We start from the raw sequence: 26,587 nt of genomic DNA, 5'->3' as shown, positions 1-26,587 counted from the left end.
CTGAGCCCCACATCAAGTCCTGTGCTGACAGCTCAGAGCCTGGAGCCTGCTTCAGATTCTGTGTCTTGCTCTGCCCCTCCCCTGCTTGCTCTCTCTTGAAAATAAAAAATAAACCATTAAAAAAAAAAAATTAAAAAACCAACCTCTTGAAAGATAATCTGGTATGCATTTATGGATTCAGTAGTAGCTTGCTCATGCCTGTTACATATTGCTAGCCTAACTTGATTTAGTTGAAAGCAAGGCCCTACACCAGAAGTCTGCAGGCAGTGTTAAGTTTATAAATGTTTGTAGATGTCCACCTGTTAAGGCATTAAAAGCTAAAGGATCTCTATGGCAGCCAAACATTAACAAATACTCTTTTAAAATCTTGTAAAATACCCTATATATAATGTAACCTTTTAAAATACTCTTGGTATAACACACTGACCCCATACCTCCTCATGTTCTTCGGGCCTAATGGGCCTGAGACTCTTGGCTTCATATCAAATAATAAGTGATATAAGTAATCCTACTGGTGATCAAACTTTTTTTTCTTTTCATAAACTGCCAAATCAACAGAGTCTCATTTAAAAAATACTGTTAATGGAGTTTTTCATTAAGATTACACAAATTTGTCAATTGTGTTGAGATTTCCACATTACAGGTTCCTTAACCATAAACAATTGCAGAACAAAAAAATTAGCTACTTTTAGTTTATTATAATTGGTTCTGACTGAATCAAACACCTAAAGATATCCGCCCTTAAAACAGGCTGTGTAGGGGCACCCAGGTGGCTCAGTCGGTTGAGCATCTGACTCCGGCTCAGGTCAGGATCTTGCAGTTTGTGAGTTTGAGCCCCACGTCAGGCTCTGTGCTGACAGCTCAGAGCCTGGAGGCTGTTTCAGATTCTGTGTCTCTCTGCCCCTTCCCCACTCATGCTCTCTCAAAAATTAATAAACGTTAAAAAAAATTTTTTTTAAAAACAAGCTGTGTAGACCAGAATTTTAAATTTATCCTCTATTTTAAAACTAGAAAGGTCCTGTAGTTAGTATAATTAACAGAATGGCCATCAGGAAGCTTGCTGTTCACATAACAATATATTTTACATTCAGCAAACTTAATTTTATCAAATATCCTTTAATTTCACAGACAACAATATGATACATATTGTGTAAGAAGCGCACAATAGTTCTGCAGTACAATTTCAGAGTGTATACAAACTGGAATACAGAGGTTAAACACTGGGGTACGGATGGCATTCTTGAGCTTTGGATAAACTGCATACAAAACTTGCAATTCAAATATTAGCTAATCTGGAAACTTTACTTCTCATATATAAAAATGATACTTTTGAGATGCAAAATATTTTTTTTTACTAAACTATATAAACATTTAAAATAATTAAAAACTCAACTTTAGAATTTATAAAGATTAGCTATAAAAATATATCGGCAGTCACTTCTCTTAGAAATGTACCATTCACTACATTACAAAATAGTCTCTAACATAAAATTGCCTTAATAACCATATGATTTTAGAATCTGATAAACCTTACATTAAATTGATTATAAAATCCTCTTGGAAAACTTTGGTATGTATCTTCAGAAGATTTTTAAAAAATACTCTAATATCTCAAGGGCCTGTAAACATTCCATTCTATTAAAGCACAACAGAATAGGTAATGTATATTCAACTGCATACAGAATATAGAATCAAAAAACAATTTATTATATATTTGTAGAAAATCTCCATTCCCAGAGTAACCAAAAAACAAACTATTTAAAAGTATCAAACTTTTAAACAGAAGTTCTCTTTCCATCCTGATAAAAAATGTTACAAAATCACCATACTCCATTCATGTACCTTAAATGCCTTTGAGGACAAAGCCTCAAAAACAGTTAAACCCAAGTCTCAAAACCCCTCTCAAGTCCAAGAAACAAACTTTAAAAAACCCATTTCAACGATCTGACGATAGAACAAGTATACGTAATCAGAACACATAATTTATATATTTAGTTATGTATTAGCTTTTCTATTTGTAATTTAAAATTTATTGGCAGAAATAAAACACTCACGCGCGCGCACACACACACACAAGTGAAAAAGGTAAATTTTAGGAAACAGTAAGAAATGCAAACCTACAGGGTAAACTGCTTTTAAAAATAATTTACCAAATTTCATCTTCTCTGGCATTTTTGGGTTATTGTCATTTAGGAAATTCAAATTGGTGTGAGAGCTCACTTCCCTCTTCTTGAGTGGGTTTCATTTTTCCAGGGCTTCCACCTGTGCTAGTGACTTCCTTGAGGTCATTTTCCACTTTATCTTCTGTCACCAGATCTCTTGCATAAGATTATCTTTGAGTTGCAAAAGCCTAAATAAAAAGCTTCATTTTTGACCTTTTAATTTATAAAACTCCACTAAAAAGAAAAGAAATCCATCTAATTTTTAGGCAAGTCTGCAAAAATATTTTCTTTCTTAATCAAACACTTTTATGAGAATAAAGATCCTTCAAAGTTTTTAACTCTTCTATTAGAGTTTTATTTTGATTTTCCAAGACTGCAACTCGATTTTCCAGGCATTTCACATATTCTTTCTTCTTTCTGCGACATTCTCGAGCAGCTTCTCTAAATATAGGCATTAAAAACCAATGTTAGAAAAAAGTTCACATTCTTTAAATGGTAAATGCACCTCAGTAATCCTCCCTGGTCATCTCTCTACATCTCTACAGAACCAAAATACATAGATCTTAAGTGCAGAATTCAATCTGTTTTGGCAAATGCACATACCTATATAACCCCCACACTTATCAAGACATAGAACTTCTTTGTTGTCTCAGAAAGTTGCCTCGTGCCCATTCCTGGTCAGTCCTCTCCCCAAACAACTAATGTTCAGATTTTTACCACCACAGATGAAGATTTTCCTATTCTAGAACCTCAAATAACAGAGTCATACAGTATGCACCCTTGTGTCTGGTCTCCTTTCACTCAGTATACTTTTGAGGCTCATCGATGTTGCTTCGAGGTGGTTTGTTCCTTACTGTTGCTGAATGTATTCCATTGTGTGACCATCACCATAGTGTATTGATCTATTCCTTGGGGCTGTTTCTCATTTTAGCTGCTATGCATGTTCTTAACACCAGTTTCTTTGTGAGCATATGTCCCAAAACCAAGGAGTGAAATTTATGGGTCCTCTGGCTTTTGACACTGTTTCTTCAATTTTTATTTAAGTTTTAATTACAAACAGTGCTTGATACTCAGTTTTGTAAATGTCCTCTTAGATTATTTCTGTGAAGTCACATACATGTATCCCATATGTAGAGAGGTATTATTTTGAGTATTTTTTATATTATGTACTGTAGGTATTATCTGCAACTTGTTTTTACACTGTTTTATTTTAATGATGTTTCCAAGTAGGTATAGATCCTTGTCATGTATACTTTATTGTTAATTCATTTTCATCCCTAACTACTAGTGAGATTGAACATCTTTTCAAAAGCCTATTGGTCTTTTGGATCTTTTTTTTTTTTTTTTATTTTTTTAATGTACGTTTATTTTTGCGACAGAACATGAACGGGGGAGAGTCAGAGAGAGAGGGAGACACGGAATCCAAAGCAGGCTCCAGGCTCTAAGCTATCAGCACAGAGCTCGACATGGGGCTTGAACTCACGGACCGTGAGATCATGACCTGAGCCGAAGTCGGACGCTTAACCAACTGAGCCACCCAGGCACCCCGGTCTTTCGGATCTCTTATGTAAACTGCCTATTCATACCCTTTTTCCATTCATACCTTTTCCTGTTTTACGATGAGAAATTATAAAGACAACCTAAGAACTCTGTGTGCATTATACATATTAATCCTTTATCTGTTTTTATATTATTTCCTTTTTAAAAGTTTATTTTGAGAGAGGAAGAGAGAGAGAGTGCAAGCAGGGGAGGGGCAGAGAGAGAGAGAGGGAGAGAGAGAACCCCAAGCAGGCTCTGAGCTGTCAGCATGGAGCCTGACACGGGGCTCAAACCCACAAACCATGAGATCATGACCTGAGCTGAGCTGAAGAGTCAGATGCTTAACCAACCAAGCCACCCAAGCGCCCCTGTTTTTATATATTATTTTCTAATCTATCATTTGACTTCTCATATTTTTATATCTTATACCATAAATGCTTCTTTTTTATTCTTTTTCTTGGCTTAGGTTAAAATTCCATGCACTGTATATTTCTCTCTTAATTTTAAAGATAATTTTATTGCTTAATTTTTCACAATTAAGTCTTTAATCCATTTGGAATTACTTTCGTATGTGATATAAAATAGAGGAGTCTAATTTTCTTTCAGATGCGGTGTCAGTTAACATTTATTAAATATGCCACCCTTTAGAAGTACTGTACTTAACTAGCATAAAAAGCTATTTCTGGGCTCTATCTTGTTTGCTAATGTTATTGTCTGCTCCTGTGCTGATACCAAGTTTTGATTACAGTGGTTTTAGAGAGTATGTTTTAATGCCTAATGGAACAAGTAACCTCTTCCTGTTCTTGACCATTCTAGAACACTTTCTTTCATGTAAACTCTCATCTTATGTTGTCCAATTCCATGGAGATCTAAAGAGGTTCTAGTTTGAATCACATTAAATTTATGTGTATTTTAGGGGCACCTGGGTGACTCAACTGGTTAAGCATCTGACTCTTGGTTTTGGCTCAGGTCATGATCTCATGGTTTGTGAGTTTGAGCCCCACATTGGGCTCTGTGCTGACAGCGTGGAGCCTGCTTGGGATTCTCTGCCTCCCTCTCTCTCTGCCTCTCCCCTGCTCATTTTCTAGTTTTCTCTCAAAATAAATAAACTTAAATGTGATCTTCCTATTGAGTTTACTAAGGGTTTTAGGATTTTTTGCCACTAATGCGAATATTACTTCCCATTATTTTCAAGATGGTAATTCATAGTAGAAAAACTTACTAAATTTCCTTATAAATCACTGTAATTAAAAAAATTTATTATGATATACTATGCACACAAAAGACTGTATGTTGTGTAATATTATGAAGCATAATAATAAATAAAATGAACACATGTAAACCCAACACCTGATTTAATAAGAGAACATATGATCTATACTGTTGAAGAAATTTCTGTGCTATTTCCTGATTCCGTACCCCTGCCTCTTGCCCGGAAGCAATTACTAGCTTCAATCTTTTACTTATTTTCATGGTTTCAGTAATATTTATACATCTCTAAATTGTATATAATTTAGTTTGCTTATATTCTAAAAGTTATTTTAACGTTTATTTTTGAGACAGAGAGAGACAGAGCATGAACGGGGGAGGGTCAGAGACAGGGAGACACAGAATCCGAAACAGGCTCCAGGCTCTGAGCTGTCAGCACAGAACCCGACGCGGGGCTCGAACTCATGGGCTGTGAGATCATGACCTGAGCCGAAGTCGGCCGCTTAACTGACTGAGCCACCCAGGCACCCCTAAAACTTATTTTAAAATATGACACTTTATGTATTCTGTTACAACTTGTTTTCGCTTAACTTTATTTTCCTAATACTTATTCATGTTACAGTGATCAATCAATACACATGAACACTATCAGACTGAATAAAGACAACCAAAATTTATGTGTCCATTCTGTTACTATTTAGGTTGTTTCCTGATTTTTGTTGTTGTGAACATTTTTATGCATACTTCCTGCAAAAGTCTCAGTCACATACACAGAGTGAAACAGCTCATAGAGCATATCCAGGTCAATTGTACAAGATAAGGCCAATTAATCCAAAGTAACTGTACCAACTTTCACTGCCATAGGCAGTCTCTGAGTTTCACTGTTTCAAATCCTTGCCACTTCCTGGTTAGACTTTGAAGATTTTTGCCAATTGGGTGGGGATAAATGGTAACTAAATGTGTGGTACTAATTTGCATTTCTTTGATTACTGATTGATAAGGGTGAATAATCTTTCATACGATTAACCACTTGTGTTTTCTGAGAAATGCCTATTCATATATTTTGCCAATTTTTCTTCCATTAGGTTGTACTTAATAACTTAGAAGGTATTTTTGGTTTTTTCTAACAAATCTTTTTGTTGTTGTTAGATATGTTTCAAGTATCTTCTATAGGGTTGGAGCTTGTATTTTCACTCTATAGATGAACAGAAATTATTAATTTTAATGAAGATTCATTAATCTTTTGTGTTAATGTTTGTGGGAGGGGTGTGCATTGTTTTAAGTTATCTTTCCCTAATCCTGAAACCATAAGATTATATATTTTCACTTAAAAGTTTCAAAATTTCATCTTTCACATTTGTGTCTTTAATCTCTCTGCAATGATTTTGTGTATGGTGTGAGGAAGAAATCCAGTATTTTTTCATTTATCAATAATTATCCTAATACCATTTATTGAAGAGTCCCTCCTTCCCCCAATAATCTGTCCTATGTCCATGGATCAGTTTCTGAGCTATTTCATTGGTCAATTTTTTTTTTTTTCCTCAATGCCACTATCACATTATTTCAATTACCACAGCTTTAAATAAAACTTGATATCTCCTCACCTTATTCTTGTCTGGAATATTTTGGCTGTTCTTGGCCCTTTACTCTTCTATAAATTTTAGTATCAACTTGTCAAGTTCTTCAAACAACCTGTTTAGGTTTTGATTGGAACTGCATTGAATCTATGGATCAATTGGGGGAAAAATAGTCATCTTTATAATACTGAGTTTCCATATCTATGGACATAGTATTTATTTCTCCATTTTATTTAGATCTTCCTTAAGGTCTTTCAAAGACATTGTATAATATTTTTCATAACTGTCCTGGAGATCTTTTGTTGTTAGATTTCTTCTCTGATATTTTGTTGATAACATAAATGGTGTCTTTTAAATAATTATTTACCAAACCATTACTGATGTAAAGAAATATGATTTTTGAATACTGGTGTTATATTTAGCAAGGTTATAAATTCATTACTTCTAATAATTTTTCTGTAAGTCCATTTTAAAAAATAGGCAATTATATAAAAAATAGTAGGTAAGGATTTCCTTTCATTTAAATCCTCATAATACCCTCTGTTCTTGTTTTACTACTAAATGGTTAAAGGTTTCCAGTACAATGCTGGTTATTTTTCAAGCTTTCTAATACTTTGTACATGATCTCCTGGATATTCTAAGCAGATGAATATTTGCTACGGAGAGCGATTTTATTTTTTCTTTTCCAATTTTTATCATTTTTATAGTCTCTTGATCTTTGATGATTTTCAAGGACACCCTTTTTTTTCTTTAAATCTAGTAGACAGATAACTGAAGGCTTTACAAAAGTTGTTCTGTTGTGTGCTCTTTCTGATGACTCTTGCTCCTGAAAGGTAGTGCAGTATTATCGAATATCTAAGTCTTTGGACTCTGAAACCTGGACCCGTGTGTTTAAATCCTACCTCTACCACTTACTGAGTAGTTTAACCTTGGGCAAAGAAATTAACCTAAGCCTCAGTTTCCTCATCTCAGAAAAACTGGAAGTAATATTATATACACCTCAAAGATTTTTGTGAAAATAACATAAAGGCTTGGCACATATGATGATGGAGGCCTAATTCCTTGGACAGTCTGTGATTTTTCAACTTGTATTTGTTAGAACTCAATGTATGGGAATTTGTTAAAGGCTGTGTTAAGACTGCTTTCTTCCAAAAAGTTGGGGAACTATGGACCCAGACCATTTTTAAATTTCAGCTGACTCTTGAACAACACGGGTCTGAACTGTGTGAGTCTACTTATATGCAGATTTTTTTTTTAATATGGTACCATAAATGTATTTTCTCTTATGATTTTCTTAGTATTTTTTCTCTAGCTTACTTTGTTGTAAGAATACAGTATATATAACTACATATAACATAAAAAATATGTGTTAATTGGCTGTTTATGTTATCAGTAAGGATTCTAGTCAACTCAGTTTTTGGGGAGTCAAAAAATTATAGATTTTCAATGGCATGGGGTGGGGGTCAGCGCCCCAACGCCTCCATTGTTCAAGGGTCAACTATGCTTGGGTCTTGACTTCATGAAGAATAACAATCTCTGATCCAGTTCCCCCAGGCTGCACAGACCCCAGGTTTTGCCCCTAGTCCCCTCTGCATACCAAAGCTATACCAATCACAAAGATATGAATTTATTTACAGATTATACAGGGGTTGCTTCAGTGCTTATGAACTTCATGGTCTTGTGCTTCTGATTGATTCCTAACCTCAATAGATATCTCTTACTTCCCTGGAGGCTCATCCAATCATTTAAAAGGGTGGTTTTTATATTTCATCAAGCTTTTAATATTACATAGCGAGGTCGTATTATCAGAAAGAGAAGCCTCATTCACGTAATTCTTAACATATCTTTTGGGTATCCTAGGTACACAACCATATCATCAACAAAAAAACACGGCTCTTCTTTTCTAGTATTTACATAACTTACTTCAGATCCTGGTCTTATTGCATTTGTTGGAACCTCCAAGACAACGGACAATCCCTGCCATGTTACTAAGTTCATTACAATGATGCTCGCTCTTAGTTTTTAGTAAAGAAACATTTTATCTTGAAGTAATTAAATGCATCCTTCTGGTCCTTGTATGATCATTTTTATTGCTCTAGAAAATCATCCTTTTATTCTAATTTTCTAACTTAGAGGAGTTAAAAACAGAATCCTGTAATTTTTTAAATATTTGTTTTATATGTGGGTATCTACCCTTTTTGATTCCTAATATAGTCTTTATTAGTGTCCTTTCTTTTTTTTCCCCTTAAACTCACTACAGAAGGGTACCCATTATATTCTTTTTCTCAAAGAACTGGTGGTTTTCATGGCTGATGTACATATAGCTGATACAACTATGTTTAAAATACATTTAAAATGAAAGTAAATGTTTCTGGAGGTTAAATCACTGATATATATTCATGGGTAAAATTCATTTTTAGCATTTCTGTGTCCATCAGTTTTTTAGGAATTCTTTCCTCTTCTGTCAATGGCAAGCAGCAAATTATTATTTTCATTTAACTTTTGTCAGCCCAGCAAGAACAAAATATATTGTTTGAAAAGCTCTGCTTAATAGTACTATTCAAAAGACAAAATAAAAATGAAAGAACTCTAGGTCATATATTAAGTAAAGAGATTGAGCAATGGGATCCTTTGGAAATGAACTAGATACAACATAACACTCAGTAAAATAAAGCTCTCTTTTTTTAAAGTAAGCTCTATCTACGGCCAGTGTGGGGCTCAAACTCACAAGCCCAAGATAAAGTTGTGCTCCACCAACTGAGCTAGCCAGGCACCCCAAACGCTCTCATTTTTAACTCACAATTCCAGTTAACACCTGGTTACGTTTTGAGATTTACAGAAACGTTACCCATTCTGGCAGCATAATTTTACCACCTACCTGTTTTTCATCAACCTTATTTCTCTCTTCAGTTGGGGGTCATCTGTCTTAGATGTCTGAGATGTAAGAGTCACAGGAGATGTCATCACCACAGTCTGTGGCAGCGAAGTAGCTGAAGGTGTGGTACGGATCTGATACGTCTGCATATCTCCTGATGCAGCTGTGTGGTCAGAAGAGTGAGTTAATTCCTAAGTGTCTTTGAAAGTACATTGGGATGTTTTCCACAGACACTTAAACATACTTACTTTGTACAACCACCTGGTTGCTGGGCACAAGTATTTGCTGTCCATCAGAGGTCTGTGCATATTGGAGAATTGTTGTCCCTTGCTGAGTACTGCCTGAATTTGTCATGGTTAATGTTTGAAGTCCCTGTACTCCATCTGTGCCTGGGCTGGCCAGTTGTAAGGCTCCATTTGGGGCAATGGCAACTTTAACCAAAGAGAGAACATAGCTATTGTAAGGCTGTACAATACACTAATTGCAAAGGATTGGTGAAAAAAAACCCAGCCACTACTTATTAAAACAGGTCTGAATGCAGTTCCACTTGGTAACTGTTAACTACTTTGGGTGAACTATATGTAAAAGAAATAAATAAAATGGCATTTCTTTATAAAATTTTATAGTTCAGGTGCACTAATCTTAAATTTAGTCTCAAACTGTAGATTAGTCAAAACACATTATGGGCTCAATGGAGCACTGCATGCTAATTGCTAATGCTGTCACAGCAGTTCTGGAACATTAGGCGAGGGTACCAATGGCTAACTTTTAAAGGAAAAATCAGTAGAAGGAAACATTAACACACTGTGTATTTTTATTCAAAAGAAGCATTAAAAAGATGATAAGCTTAAAAATATTTTTGAATAGATTAAACGGGCCTATGCCTATGGGAAAATTTTTAAGAGGATAAAAGGTTACATAATGAAAACATATATATCTTCATACTTCGTTTCTGAGCTCTGCTGTCTAGGGGTAACCACTATTAAATTGTACTAAATGTTATTTACTTAAGTGATATTTTAAAAATGTAATCTATTCAAGTTACTTCCTAGTGAAAATCACCAATAAGGTTGTCATGAGAAAGAAGTCACATTACTATGTGCCCCACAGCATTTTTCAATGAGATATATATATATATATATATATATATATAAAATGTTTGTTTATTTTGAGAGTGAGTGAGCAGGGGAGGGGCAGAGGGAGAGAGAGAATCCCATGCAGGCTGTCAGCGCAGACAGAAGCCCAACGCGGGGCTCGATCTCACAAACTGTGAGATCATGACCTGAGCCAGATGCTTAACCAACTGGGCCACCCAGGTGCCCCTCAATGAATTATACTTATGTTAATGCTTTCCTCTCAAACCTTACATGAAACACCCATAAGATATGATCAAATGGAAAACATTTTCCATTATGCAATCCCACGTAATAAATCCCCTTCAGAATCTAATGCCTCATCTCTGTGCCCTCTTATCAGATTATAATTATGCAACTTTTTTTCTCCTTTTATACTCTGGGTACCAGGAAGCCAAAACACACTTATCTGAATGTATGTTTTAATTGAAAATATTTTTTTTCAGGAGTATATAATTATCTCTCATCCACTACCACACAACAAATATTCTACATACTTTAATTTACATGACTTTAGAAGTAATGACAGCTTAAGATTTTTTAGATGCAGACATTTGTTTTAAACTTATATTAGCAATTGTTTTCAATCGCCTTCTCTCCAACACATGTTATATATATACATATATATAAATGTAAATATATAAGTAAAATAAAAAGTCCTATTCTCTATCCCAATTTATTCTACTGGCCACCCCACACCCTTATTCTGGGGTAACCATTTTCGATGTACATCCTCTTCCTAATCATTTCCTATGTTCATACAGACTGATACATTAACACACATCAAAATGTGTATCCAGGGGCGCCTGGGTGGCGCAGTCGGTTAAGCGTCCGACTTCAGCCAGGTCACGATCTTGCGGTCCGGGAGTTCGAGCCCCGCGTCAGGCTCTGGGCTGATGGCTCAGAGCCTGGAGCCTGTTTCTGATTCTGTGTCTCCCTCTCTCTCTGCCCCTCCCCCGTTCATGCTCTGTCTCTCTCTGTCCCAAAAATAAATAAACGTTGAAAAAAAAAAAAAATTTAAAAAAAAAAAATGTGTATCCATACACACATATGTATACATTTTTTAAAATGTTTATTATTTATTTTTGAGAGAGAGACAGAGCGTGAGCACTCAGGCACCCCTAAAAAATTCTTTAAGAAAAGTAGCATATCAGCACGTTAAAAATTATGACATATTAATATGGCTTATTCTAAAACAATTAAAATTAGGAATTATGAAAACTACATAGAAACTTAGGGAGATATTTCATATGTTATAATTGAAATAAGTACAATTCTTTTTTTTTTTTTTTTTTAATGTTTATTTATTCTTGAGAGAGACAGAGACGGAACATGAGCACAGGAGGGGCAGAGTGAGAGAGGGAGGCAGAATCCCAAGCAGGCTCCAGGCTCTGAGCTGTCAGCACAGAGCCCAAGGCGGAGCTCAAACTCACGTACTGCAAGATCATGACCTGAGCTGAAGTCAGACGCTTATTGACTGACCCACCCAAGCACCCCGAGAGATACATCTTTTGATGTTAAACATATGTAATAATACAGAATTGTTTTCATTTTTATAACCTATCTTCCTATTTTTAACATGTATATTTATCTGGTTGAATCTACTCTAAATCTACACTGATACGGTAGCCATTAGTCACATAGGACTATTAATTAACTGAAAGCAATATAAGAAATTCAGTTCCTCAGTCTCACGAGCCACATTTCAAGTGCTCAACAGTCACACATGGCTTAGTGGCTACTATACTAGACAATGCAAATATAAAACATTTTCAGCAAGGAAGTTCTATTGGATCATGCTGTCTTAAACACCAGTTTGAATTGTATTTATTTTGGGGTGTCAGTTAAGTGTCCAACTTCAGCTGAGGTCATGACCTCATGGTTCGTGGGTTCAAGCCCCACATCGGGCTCTGTGCCGACAGCTTGGAGCCTGGAGTCTGCCTCAGATTCTGTGTCTCCCTCTCTTTCTGCCCCTCCCCTGCTTGTGCTCTGTCTCTCTCTCTCTCAAAAATAAATAAAAACATTAAAAAAATTTAAAACAAAGAAAGAAAAAGATTTTTGAAAACAGTAATGGATGTGTATGGAAAGAAAAATCAGTTTTGTTTAAAATGAAAGTGAACTTCTCAACTGCCTCTGATCTTTGTTCCCAGGTCTCCTTCCTTGCAACCACTGTTCTCAGTTTCTTATGTGTCCTCATTGAGGTGTTTTTTACATATTCTTTAAATAACTTATTCATGACAAATTTACTGAAAGCTTACTATGCGCCAGGGCCTCCAGGCCAAGAATACAGCTGTGAACAAGACAAAGTTCTTTCTCTCAGGGAACTTATCTTTGAGAACAGATCATAAATAAACTGATCTATAATTATGTATAATCTATAATTAAATATGTACTTTTTAATAATTACATATAAATGCTATGAAAAATGTAAGAAAGCTAACTAAGGAGAGCACATTTTAATGAAGAGTGGTCTCTTTGAGAAGTGACACTTGAGCAGAAGTAAGGATGTAAAAGCCATCCACATGAGACTCTGGGAGAAGAATGTGCCAGGCAGTGGGGGTGACAAGCCCAAATATCCTGAGGCAGAAACAAGTTTCATGTTGGAGAAATTCCAAGAAAGTCAATGTTGCTAGAATGCTAGCCAGTGGCAGAGGAGATTGGAGTTTGGTAAGTGAGGCCAGATCTTGAATGGAACTTAGCCTTATAGGACTTATTCTAGGGGTGATGGAGAGTCACTGGAGCAAAAGTGGTGTGATCTAACGGACATTTTAAATAAACTGCTTTGGCTGCAGTATGGAAAACGAGAGCAAGAATGGAAGCAAAATGACCAAGTGGATGTGCACTGCAGTAATTCAGATAGGAATATAAGCCAGGGTAATGGTGGTGATTGGAGGTGTGAGACGTGAGGGGACGGGACACAGATTTTGTGGCAAGAGTCAATTAGACTTGAACAGGAGTTAGGAATGGGAGGAAAAATCCTCTACAAATGGACAGCACAAAGAATTCCATGGGGTGATGAAATTATATCTTGACTGTGGTGGTTAGACAACTCCATGCATTTGTCAAAACTCCAAAGTAAGCATCACTTACAAGCTGTGTGGTAACTTTAGGGACATTGTCTAACCTCTCTAAGGCTCAGTTTCCTCATAAATTGATAACTGTCTACCTCACAAAGTTGCTGTAAGGAGTAAATGAGATAATGCTGAAAAGGTATTCTGCATTATTTTGGGCTCAAAATGCTAACCCTCAACTAATTATCCTCACTATTAAAGCATGACAATCTTTCTATACACCACTTCTTTAGTGTTTGTGTATCCATCATGGAAAAACGTATTCCTATACGTACTGTACTGTCCACTGCTAGTTTGATAGATGGGAGTTGGAACAGACATAGAAGTGACAGCAGAAACTCCAGGGTTTTCTCCGTCTCCTTTTCTGCCCCGTGTATCTTCGGAGGATAGATCTTTCAAAATTTTTCTGTGAAAAATAAAACTCAATTAATGCTGGTAATGAGGACAGCTTTATAAAAACAAACCGCCAAACCTTTTTCAATCTCAGGTTAGAAGTACAATAATCTACTAGACATTTTAACTGTTTTGTCAAGGAGCCACTCAGTTCAGCACAGACTACTGTAATGATGTACTGCAGGCGAGTTATGCTTTAAAGTTTATGGCTCCTGGAAAAGAGACAATGAACAAATACACAGGTACAAGGCCCTTACAGAGGTATGAAATGTCTCTTTCCCCTACAAGAGAGATGATTCCGTTGTAAGGTATTTTATTAATTAACAAGAACAGTATTCATTTTCTAAATAGTGACCTTTATTTAAAAAGACCCAATCTGGGGCACCTGGGTGGCTCAGTTGGTTGAGTGTCCAACTTTGGCTCAGGTCATGATCTCAAGGTTCATGAATTTGAGCCCCGTGTCGGCCTTGCACTGACAGCTCAGAGCCTGGAGCTTGCTTTGGATTCTGTGTCCTATCTCTGCCCCTCACCCACTCATGCTTGCTTTCTTTCTCAAAAATAAACAAACACTGGGGCGCCTGGATGGCTCAGTCAGTTAAGCGGCCGACTTCGGCTTAGGTCATGATCTCACAGTTCATGAGTTCAAGCCCCGCATCAGGCTCTATGCTGACAGCTCAGAGCCTGAGACCTGCTTCGGACTCTGTGTCTCCTTCTCTCTCTGCCCCTCCCCTGCTTGTACTCTCAGTCTGTCTCTCAAAAAAATGAACATAAAAAAAAATTAAAAATAAACAAACATTAAAAATAAATAAAAAGACCGCAGCACTCTCAACAATAGCCAAAGTATGGAAAGAGCCTAAATGTCCATCAACTGATGAATGGATAAAGAAATTGTGGTTTATATACACAATGGAATACTACGTGGCAATGAGAAAAAATGAAATATGGCCTTTTGTAGCAACATGGATGGAACTGGAGAGTGTAATGCTAAGTGAAATAAGCCATACAGAGAAAGACAGATACCATATGGTTTCACTCTTATGTGGATCCTGAGAAACTCAACAGGAACCCATGGGGGAGGGGAAGGAAAAAAAAAAAAAAAGAGGTTAGAGTGGGAGAGAGCCAAAGCATAAGAGACTGTTAAAAACTGAGAACAAACTGAGGGTTGATGGGGGGTGGGAGGGAGGGGAGGGTGGGTGATGGGTATTGAGGAGGGCACCTTTTGGGATGAGCACTGGGTGTTGTATGGAAACCAATTTGTCAATAAATTTCATATATATAAAAATAAAAAAAATTTTAAAAATAAATAAATAAATAAAAAGACCAAATTTATCTTTCCACCCTTCAACTCTATAAGTGAGAAGCCCACAGTTTTAAGAAACCAATAAGAAATAAGAATACTACTATAAAAAGCACACAATACTAGTGATAAGTAAAACTGTTTATTTATGGTTTTAATATTTTTAGGTAATCTCTACGCCCAAAGTGAGGCTCGAACTCACAACACCAAGATCAAGAGTTGCATGCTCCACCGACTGAGCCAGCCAGGCGCCTCAATAAAATTGTTTAACAGGAAGTAAATATAATCCCACAGGTATCCCTCAGACTTGGTAAAATGGGACTTATGACAGGAATATGGAGATAGAAAAAGATTCCTTTGCTGAAAAGAAAGCACTTCCAAAACACAACTGGGGGCAGAGGGACAATTAAGCATTATTTCTTTCTAGAAGAAAAAGAAAAAAAGGAAATCTTAATATTTCTATGTTCATTGTAAAAAAAACCAAAAAACAAAAAATAGTCACAAAGGGGGAAAAAAACCTTATCATTGAAAAGGATCTTTTATGTTATTTATGCCAACCTTCCAGCCTATGCAGGAATGCCCTAGCATTCCTAACAGCCTCTATTTCCGGGAATAAGTCATCTACAACTTCAAAATAGCAAACCATTCAATTATTAAGCCCTTACTTATTTAGACCAAAAGCTGGTTCCACCCAGTGAAGCTAAAGAAATTTAAGCTTAACCAAAATTCTATATCCATGACCTACTTTGTAACATTTGACAATTGCTACAGTTCTTTATTTGAGGCCAGATAACTTTAGTTCCTTCAGCTCTTCTTCTATAACACACTGAAAAATGTTTTCCACACTGAAAAAGACTGTCTCCTTACTCTGGACAATCTTCCCACCAAAAGCTAATAAAATTGTAGACTGTATCAACAGATGTTCCACATCGAGACTAAGGGAGGGGCAGTCCTATAGGACTCCATGTTAGGCATTTGGAGAATGGTCACACTGGTTCCTAAACCTGCTTGTATCAGAATTGCCTGGAGAGGTTTACTGAATCCACATTCCCATCTGATACCCTGAACAGCTGAGTGAGTAGGTCAGGACAGAGCTCCAGAATCCCTTTAACAAGATGTCTGTGTGGTCTTATGCAGCCAGCCTAGCATGAGACTGCGGAATGCTGTGCCCAGTTCTTTTTCACTTGTAAGTTATGGAACATTTGGACTATAAAGAAAAGTACAGAAGGGGCACCTGGGTGGCTCAGTCAGTTAAGCATCCAACTTCGACTCAGGTCATGACCTCATGGCTCGTGGGTTCGAGCCCTGCGTTGGGCTCTGTGCTGACAGCTCAGAGACTGGAGCCTGCTTTGGATTCTGTCTCTCTCTCTCTCTCTCTGTCCCTCCCCCACTCTCTCAAAAGTAAACATTAAAAAAAATTTTTTTAAAGTACAGAAATTAAGACACCTATGTGCCAAAGAATCAATAGATGGTAAGGTTTCCTGCTACCTTGCTGAACTCGTTACTTTATTTTAGTGGGTACTTTAAGATTTTCTGTATATGAGATCATGTCGTCTACAAATTGTTTCCTTTCCAATCTGAACGCCTTTTATTTCATTTTCTTGCCTAAATGCCTGAATACAATGTTAGGTAGAAGTCGTGAGAGCAGACATCCACAGCCTTGTTGTGTTCATGATCTTAGGGAGAGAACATTCACTCTTACATCACTAAATATGCTTAGCTATGGGCTTTTATAGATGTACTTTATTAGGCTGAAGAGCACCCCCCTCTTCATTTATTTGAGAGAGTGCATGTGCGCATGAGCAAGTGAGGGTCAGAGAGGAAAAGAGAAAATCCCAAGCAGGCTCTATGCTCAGCACGGAACCTGATGCGGGGCTCTATCCCACTAACTGTGAGATCGTGACCTGAGCTGAAATCAAGAGTCAAACACCCAGGCGCCCCTGAAAACCTCCCTTCTATTTGTTTGATGAGCATGTTATCAAATGGACTTGTTAAATGCTTTTTCTTGTGTCCGTTGAGATGATCATACTTTTTTTGTTCTTATTCTATAAATATGATGTATTACGTTGATTGATTTTCAGATGTTAAGCCAATTTTGCGTTCCTGGTATGAATCCTACTTTTTCATCATGTGTAACACCTTTTATGTGTCATTGGATTTAGTTTGCTAAAGCTCTTATTTTGCTGTGTTTATATTCATGAGTAATACTGGCTTATAGTTTTATAATCTCAATGAATTGAAGCCATGTCTTCTAAATATTAATTATTGCTATCATTTGACCTACCAATTATTTGCTTTGTTTTTTTTTTTATGTTTTTTTAAATTCATTTTTGAGAGAGAGAAAGAAGTGAGCAGAAGAGGGGGGGAAACCAAGAATCTGAAGCACACACTGCGCTGACAGCAGACAGCCTGATGCAAGGCTCAAACTCACAAATCGTGAGATCATGACCTGAGCCATAGTCAGATGCTTAACCAACTGAGCCATCCCAGGATCCCTGCTTTCTGTTTTTAAAAAAGTCTTCTGGGGGTGCCTGGGTGGCTCAATCGGTTAGGTGTCTGACTTAGGCTCAGGTCATGATCTCATGGTTCATGAGTTCCGAGCCCCATGTCAGGCTCTGTGCTGACAGCTCAGAGCCTGGAGCCTGCTTCTGATTCTGTGTCTCCCTCTTTCTCTGCCCCTCCCCTACTCGTGCTCTCTCTCCATCTCTCAAAAATGAATAAATGTTTAAAAAAAGTTTTTTTTAAAGTCTTCTGGGGGTGCCTTGCTGGCTCAATTGGTAGATGGAGCATGCAAAAAAAAATTTTTTAAACGTTTATTTATTGAGAGACAGAGACAGAATGCAAGCAGGGGAGGGCAGAGAGAAAGGGAGACACAGAATCTGAAGCAGGCTACAGGCTCCAGGCTCTGAGCTGTCAGCACAAAGCCCGATGCGGGCTTGAATCCATGAACTGTGAGATCATGACCTGAGCTGAAGTCAGATACTTAACCAACTGAGCCACCCAGGTGCCCCAGAGCACGCAACTCTTGATCCTCAGAGTCATGAGTTCAAGCCCCATACTGAGAATAGAGCTTACTTAAAAAAATAAATAAATAAAAAGTCTTCTGTATTCTTTTGGATTTGAAGAGTTTTCAGAACTCCACTTTAATTTATGTTTGACAAAATCTCTTCATATAATTTAGTAATTGCTCTAAGGAGTGCTAATAGACCTCATCTACTTAGAATCACTGTTTTACCATGTCAAGTGAACCTTAGAAACCTTACCTCCAGAATGAGTCTCTTTATCTCCCCCCTTATGTTATAGTTGTCTTATGCATTACATCTGCATTACATCTACATACATTAAAAGCCCCATCAGACAATGCCATATTTTCTTGTCAACCAAACATATTTTAAAGAATTCAACTGGAGAATAGTTTATTATACTTGCCCAGATCTTGCTGTTGCTGTTTCTTCATTCTTAACCTTCCAGATTTCTACCTTAAGAGCTTTCTTAGCAGTTACTTTCTTTTTTTTTATTCTTGAGAGCACGAGGGAGAGCGAGCGAGCACAAGCAGGGGAGGTGCAGAGTGAGAGAGGGACACAGAATCTGAAGCAGGCTCCAGGCTCTGAGCTGTCAGCCCAGAGCCCAACGTGGGGCTCGAACTCACAAGCTGTGAGATCATGACCTGAGCCAAAGTCAGACACTTTACCGACTGAGCCACGCAGGCGCCCCTCTTAGCAGTTACTTTAGAGCAGGTATGCTGTCAATGACTGCTCTTAGTTTTCCTTCATCTGAAAATATTTATTTCACCTCCCATTTCTGAGGGATATTTTCACTAGATAAAAAATTCTGGATTGACAATTCTTTTCTTTCAGCACTTTAAAATTTTGTGCTTCAGTGCAGAGCCTGCTTGGGATTCCCTCTCTCCCTCTCTCTCTGTTCTTCCCCTAAATGTGCATGCACACATGTGCTCTCTCTCTCAAAATAAACCAACTTAAAAAATTTTAAAAGAATGTATTTCATTTCCTTCTAGCCTCGTTTTTGATCAGAAATCTATAGTGATTTACACTGTTCCCTTTAAAGTAATGTCATTTTTCTCTGTGCACAAGATTTTTGTCTTTAGTCTTCATCAGTTTGATTATGACTTGTCTGGGGAGGGGTTTGTGTTTATCTATGGCTTAGTGTTTGCTGAGCTTTTTGAATCTGTGGGTTTCACCAAATTTGGAAACATTCCAGCTATTATTTCTTTAAATATTTTTTTTCTGCAACATACTTCTTCCTCTCCTATGACTCGAATGACACAAATATTAAAACTTTTGGTATTGTCTCACAAGTCTCTGGAAATTAGTGTATTTTTCTAATCTTTAGTTCAGACTGGATAATCTCCAATGAACTATCTTTGAAGCTATCTCATCTTTATTTTCCTATTCAACCCATCCAGTGAGGTTTTATTTCTGTTACTGTATTTCTCAGTTCTAAAATTTCTATTTAGTTCTCTTTATAGCTTCTACTTTTTGCTAGGAGTTCTTAACTTTCTATTCATTTCAAGAGAATTCACACTTGTTAGGACATTTTAATAGCTCCTTTAAGTTTTTGTCCCATAACTCCAACATCTGTGTCATCTAGGAGATGGCATCTGCTGACAGTCTTCCCATGCCAAGTTAAGATTCTTCTGGGTTCTTTGTATGCCAAGTAATTTGGGACATGGGACATTTTCAATATTATGATACCAGACTCTGGGATCTTGTTTAAATCCTATGGAGAAATTTTGATATTCTTGTTTTAGCAGGCTATCAACCTAGTTGTGTCCAGGCCATTGATTTTGACCAGCATTCAGTGGACTGTGGTTCCAATGTCATTTCAGTTTTCAAAGCTTTTGCAGTGTTACTCAGATCTGGTCCATATGTGCACCAGGTAATTACTGTTCAGTCTGGGACTTGAGCCACTGCATGTCGTATGTGTAGTTCATTCAATTCCTTAGGTCTATATATGCTAGGGAAGCCCATTTTTATTATTTATTTGCTAAAAATTTATAAATGGGTGCTGAATTTTATCAAATACTTTTCCTGCATTTCTGAGTTGATTATATATTGTTTGTATGGATTCTCACTTATCATGGTTTATTTCCTTGTATGTTTGATGATTTTTCACTCTGAATTCATATTTGGTTGATCCCAATTTGGTATAATGCAGAAAGCTTACTTTGGGGGAAGCTTCCTTTCAGATGTTCTAGCCTCCTGCAGGAATCCCAGCTTAATACAAAACTCTCAGGTTCAGAGTCCTTTCCTGCAGTAGACCTAAAACAATGTGTGCACTTTGGTTTTCAGGCTTGCTTCTGCTTCTCACTCTGGTTTCAGCTCATGTATTTGTATTGTCAAAAAGAAAACCACAGGCCCAAAATGGCATCACTTAGGCCAAATCCCCAACCCAGAGCTTAATACCTAATCTATAAACCTCTTCCAGAAATGTAGTCTTTACTAGTCAGTCAGAGCTTTTCAGATCAGTACCAGTGAGGGCCACACAGGCCCTCTCCTTCTCCCAGAGGAGGACAAGGTCATCTGCATCAAAAGAACCACTGCTCTTCCCACTAAGAGAAAGATACCCTGCTGGAACAATCCTGTTCTTTTGCTAAAACTTTCTTGCCCTACCCTCCTTCCTTTAAAAACCTTCTGTTTTGGGGGTGCCTGAGTGGCTCAGTTGGTTGAGTGTCCGACTTCAGCTCGGGTCATGATCTCACAGCTTGTGAGTTTGAGCCCCGCGTCGGGCTCTGTGCTGACAGCTCGGAGCCTGGAGCCTGCTTCGGATTCTGTGTCTCCCTCTCTCTGCCCCTAACCCACTCGCATTCTGTCTCTGTCTCTCTCAAAAATCAATAAACATTAAAAAAACAAAAACTTCCGTTCTGTATAGCTCCTTGGCTCCCCTCTACTTGCTAGATAGGATCTGCCCAATTCAGGAATTATTTAATAAAGCCACTTAGACCTTCAAATTTACGTGGCTGAATTCTGTTTAACAGATATGGTGGCTTCAGGATCAGAAACGAACTTCTGGCAGTATCTGGGGACAATGAAAAACACAGGCACGAGCCCTGCAAACCCTTCAGAGTTCACCATCTTTCCCCCTGCTTCCAAGGGCCATTGGTAAGTCCCTCTCAGTTTTAGCTCTGCTCTTTTTGCATTCAAGCTGCAGATCTGACTTTCCAATAAAGTATTAATGGATCAGGCTAGACTAATAGGAGGTTCTAAGGAAGCACCAGCCCTTAGCCCTTGGTTCAGACCACACTTCCACCTTGGAATCCTTTCCTAGTTCCAGTCTCCAGTCCCCATTTACTGGAGTATGCTGGTTTAGTCTTATTCATTTCCAGTCCACATTCTCCCTGAATGAGAGTCTGCTGGTTTAGCTCACACTGGGAATTGCTGGTAGTGCACAAAGACTTCTCTTAACCACTCCGCAGTGACATGTTTTGGTTACTGGTGGTGTGCTGAGGGGCACATGTTTGTCTTGTTTTATGTAAATAAAGGTAATTGCTAGTGGGGATTTCAGAAACCAAAAAGCCACAAAAATTGGTGGGTCCAGGTCAAATCACTTAAGAGCTGTTACAGCACTTACCACCTAACTCAAAGACTTTCAACATAGTAGAAGCTAGTCAATGAACAGGTTAGATTGACACTAGGTCACCCACTGATCTCCAGAAAACTTCCGTGCAGTGAAGCACACTGTAAAACAACCCATAAATTCCAACCCCAAAGCAAGTCCCTCTTAGGGATTAGTTTGGCTCTGAGAAACCCAAAGGCCTAGTTAAAACAAGAGATCCTTTAGATCTAGAGTTAGTGTGCCACCTTCTGGCAAACCTGCTTATTTTATGTTTAAGAACTATAGTCCCAGAAGTTAGATAACCTAGCAAAAATTTTTTTTTTTTTTACCAAAACAACATGGAATTACGATGGCTGTTATGAGGAATGCTGAATTAGACAAGATCATTCATTTAAGAAGTACACTTGAAAGCAAGGGCTGATTACCTGTTTTAATTGGCAAGAAGAGGCCTCCAAAAGATTTCAAAATCCCAAAATAGTTTCATTAAAAGACTCATGGCAAACAGCTAATGAAAAACAGAAAAATTATCTAAAACAAGACTACACAGAAGGCTGATGTAATTCCTGCCACTCTCTTCTGTCCTTTGAGTACTCATCCTAGAGAGCTTCTGTCTGAACTGCCTTTCCACTCTGAAAAGACAATGACCTTTTGAAAGAAGACCACTTGGGGCTACTGGTGATCCTCTTCAGGTATCTCTCATTCCTTACTCTAAGGCTGAACCGAGGGCTGTAGTTAAAGAATTTCTTAAACTAGGGAGGACCCTCAAGAGTTTTTATAAATAGATGATCTCCTGGGCCAAGTTGAGAGAAGGGAAATGAAAATTCATGTTGTCCCTTCCTTTCCAAATCCAAACCCAGTGGATAATGATCCTTTCTCTCCTGGAAATAACTATTTTCTTTTTGCTTCTTGTTACCTCCTAAGAACATGGCTTGGCTTTCTGCCTGCCTGGGACAGGAGGCCGTCTCTTCTTTCTTTGGCTGTGTTTGGGAGTAACTCCAGATCTTCTTCTTCTGTTTTTAAAGTAGGCTTCATGCCCAGTGAGGAGCCCAACGCAGGCCTGAATCCACAACCCTGAGATCAAGACCTGAGCTGAGATAGAGTCAGATGCTTAACCAACTGAGGCACCTAGGCACCCCACCTCTAGATATTCTTAAGATAGTACCTTTCACTCCCTCTTTGAGGAGGTATCTTGGGTCCATAAGGTTGCCAGAAATATTTACTGTTTGTCCTGCTGAAACCTAACAAGATATTTGAAAGGACTTAATAACTCTATAATCAGAAATCTGACCAAACTGGATGCTGATATTGAGAGCCTGATAGTTTTTCTTTAAAAAAAAAAAGATTTTTTTTAATGTTTATTTATTTTTGACAGACAGAGCATGAGCGGGGGAGGGGCAGAGTGAGAAGGAGACACAGAATCCAAAGCAGGCTCCAGGCTCTGAGCTGTCAGCTCAGAGCCCAACGCGGGGCTGTGAGGTCATGACCTGAGGCGAAGTTGGACGCTCAACCGCTCAACCGACTGAGCCACCCAGACGCCCCATAAACCTGATAGTTTTTCTTAAAAGCCTTCTCCCCTAAGCTAAATGTACCCAGAGAGAAAGAAAACATTCTCCTAGGGGGATGGGTGTCAGTACTTTGGTATCCTTTTGTCAACAACCCAATTCTTTGAGGAATTAAAAAGAGCTGTCCTTGTTTTAAGAATCTAGTATTTATAGGACAAGAGGTATGGTTCTAAGAACAATTCAAAGATCACCAATGTCCAAACCTCCCCTATTTATCTCAAAAGGCTTATAATTGGGGTGCCTGGGTGGCTCTTGATTTCGGCTCCAATCATGGCCTCATGTTTCAGATCCAACCCCGCGTAGGATTCTGCACTGACAGCACAGAGCCTGCTTGAGATTCTCTCTCAAAATAAATAAACAAAAAAGAAATGTAAAATGTTCAGGGCACCTGACTGGCTCAGTCGGTAAAGCATGCAAGTTTTGATCTGGGTGTTGTGAGTTCAAGCCCTATGTGGGGTATAGAGATTACTTAAAAAAAAAAAAAAAAAGTATAAACGTTCAATGTTCTATCTGGTCTTCTCTAGGAACTCTTATCTAGTCCATCTCTTTAAAATGCAAATTTAGGGTTGCCTGAATGGCTCAGTTGGTTGGGTGTCCAACTCTTGGTTTTGGCTCAGGTCATGATCTCATGATTTGTGGGTCTGAGCCCCTGCACTGGGTTCAGTGCTGCTGGTGCGGAGCCTGCTTGGGATTCTCTCTCTCTCAAAATAAATTTAGAAAAAATAAAATAAAATGCAAATTCAATGGAGGTAATTTTTATCAAGGAAAAAACAAAAGGGGGGAAGGCAGTTTAGAACCTGACTTGCCAAGGGGCGCCTGGCTGGCTCAGTCGGAAGAGCATGTTATTCTTGATCTCATGGTCGTGAGTGGAGCCTCATGTGGTATAGAGAGTACTTAAAAAAATAAATAGAAACTTAAAAAAAATAATTTGCCTTGCCAAGGTCAAATCCAAATCTGAAGTGTCTTCTCCACAAATATTCGAAAAAGCTTTAGCCATTCAAACAGATAACCTTAACTTATTCCATCTACCAAAAAACAAAAAAAAGAACCCAAACTCAGATCCAACTTTTATAACTAGTTATTTTTTGCACCCATTTCATGGTAATAATTTTAAAACCAAAGCTATAAGGTCTCTACAGTCTGTATGTTCACATGTGTCTATACAGAGGTGTTGTAGTTATTTGGTATTGCTTAAATTAATTTGTAAAAGAGCTCCATTTAGTTGGTTTAAAGGCAAGCATTTGTAAGGACTGGGCATTCTGAAACTCTCAGAAAGAAACTGACAAAATTTTTTTCAAATTCATATATCTGAAAAAATATTTGACATGAAATCTAGTTTAAGATTGAGGGTTTAATTAAAACAGACATGGCTTTAGAGTTATCGACATTAAATAGAAAACTTTTATTCTACATAAGTTCATGTTATCTCTTACTCTGTCAACAAAAAAATAATAGCTTAGGATAATGGCTGACTTTGTTAAATGTTGAATGAAGTATTTGTACATAATCTACACATAATTATTAGAGACAAATGTATGTATGCAAGATAAAAGTTTATCAATGAACTTTTCAGTGATATTATGTCTACTTAAACCGTTTTCTCCAATTTGGGGGTGGCAGAATCTAAAACCTTAGTTTTACTGAGATAGATTAAATGATTTAACTAACACTAAACTCATCAAATACCAAAATCATTTCCAAATTAGATAAAATACTGCAACATTAATAACATTTATCACGGAGAATCTAAAAGATATTTAGATATGTTAATGCTATATTGGACAATTTTAAAGGACATGTTTTTGGAAATTTTGATGTGCAAATCTTAAGAACGCTTTAATTTGCAGTAGAAATTAAGGTTTCTAAGGGTTAAGAAGTCTAATTGCTATATGTAATTAAAGCTAGTAAGAATAAAACATCTCCATGTGCCAGGAAAGATGTGTTAAAAAAGGGCATGAGAAATATATATATTTTTTTGTTCTAAAATGAGGATGGTTGTCTAAAGAAGAAAAACATAGGATCAGAATGTAGAAAAAACTGTTGTAGTAGGTTTGTGGCAGAGGAATCTCTGAAAAGCAACTATATCATGTGTGATCCAGCTGGTTAAGATTAAAATAATTTTATTTTAAAAAATGAGTTTAAAAAATTTTTTAATGTTTTTATTTATTTTTGAGATAGAGAGAGACAGAGACACAGAATCTGGAGCAGCCTCCAGGCTCTGAGCTGTCAGCACAGAGCCCGATGCGGGGCTCAAACTCACAGATGAGATCATGACCTGAGCTGAAGTCGGACGCTTAACCGACTGAGCCACCCGGGCGCCCCTAAAAATGAGTTTTAAAATCAAAAGTAAGCTGGTGTAAAATTAGAATTTGTTGTTTTAATAGAGGGAAAAACCAAAGTTCTCTTGGACTTTGGTCTGATTTTGGTAATATTGTGAAAACTCCTTTAAGTTTCAGAATGATCTGTGATCCTGTTTAGGCAAGTGCCTTAGAACCTATATTTGATATTTTTGATGAGTGCCCCAAAATTTAGTTCTATTTTTTTAAGGTTTTATTTTTAAGGAATCTCTATATCCAACATGGGGCTCAAAATTATGACCCTGGGATCGAGTCACATGCTCTACCTATGGAGCCAGCCACACCCAAAATTAAGTTCTAAAGTCTTTTTGATTTGGAATATCCCAAAGGATTTGTTACGCTTATTTGATATTTGACAACGCTGCCCATGTAGTTTACATAAGTAATTCTAAGCCTTCTTTATATTGTATTTTTAAGACTGTGGCCATGTGTGGGTAAGTTGATTTTGCTTCTGCAAAAATGGCCCCTAAATGCCAGACTTCTGCTGTCATGATGTCCTTACAACATGGCAAAAGCCTGCTCCAAGACGGGCCTCTAGGTTCTTTCTCACTTTCTGGCAAATCTCATTTTTTGGTTTTAACATTTCTTCACCCACCATGGTATAAGAGGACTCCAATTATAAATAAACATTGGTGTGGAGACTTCTAGAAGATTGCAAAAAGAACTTACCATCAATGTCTAACCTGTCAAATCCATAATCCTGGAAATACTTTTTGTTCCCAGAGGCCTCAAACCTCCTCCCTCTGAACACCCGCAGCTGGACTTCATTCATTTGCCACCTCGTATGGGCTATTAATATTTTCTTGTTAGTGTATGTATGTTTTCTGGATAGACTAAAG

At 37.5% G+C, this 26,587-nt stretch overlaps 1 protein-coding gene across 4 annotated transcripts in view; it reads right to left on the bottom strand.

The window, feature by feature from the left end:
- Nucleotides 1-1,057: 1,057 nt before the first annotated feature.
- The window catches only part of ATF1 (activating transcription factor 1), an 80,726-nt gene continuing 55,196 nt past the window's right edge, over nucleotides 1,058-26,587 (bottom strand). Inside the window, exons 5-9 of one of the 4 annotated variants that reach the window (XR_003970362.1) lie at nucleotides 13,842-13,972; nucleotides 9,611-9,793; nucleotides 9,366-9,525; nucleotides 6,515-6,634; nucleotides 2,530-2,603 (exon numbers count right to left, since the gene is read on the bottom strand). Coding sequence is in view for 3 of the 4 variants with exons in the window: in XM_032593970.1 (XP_032449861.1) it covers nucleotides 2,459-2,603; nucleotides 9,366-9,525; nucleotides 9,611-9,793; nucleotides 13,842-13,972 (619 nt within the window). In the remaining variant the exon portion in view is untranslated. Of the gene's footprint in view, nucleotides 2,604-6,514; nucleotides 6,635-9,365; nucleotides 9,526-9,610; nucleotides 9,794-13,841; nucleotides 13,973-26,587 lie in introns of all 4 variants that reach the window. The other 3 variants (XM_032593970.1, XM_030322589.1, XM_030322591.1) reach the window with 3 other exon arrangements.

The sequence above is a fragment of the Lynx canadensis genome, chromosome B4 (genome assembly GCF_007474595.2).
Source record: "Lynx canadensis isolate LIC74 chromosome B4, mLynCan4.pri.v2, whole genome shotgun sequence".
Lineage (NCBI taxonomy): Eukaryota > Metazoa > Chordata > Mammalia > Carnivora > Felidae > Lynx > Lynx canadensis.
Note: the sequence above shows the minus strand (reverse complement) of the source record. Positions and strands in the feature narration are given on the sequence as shown.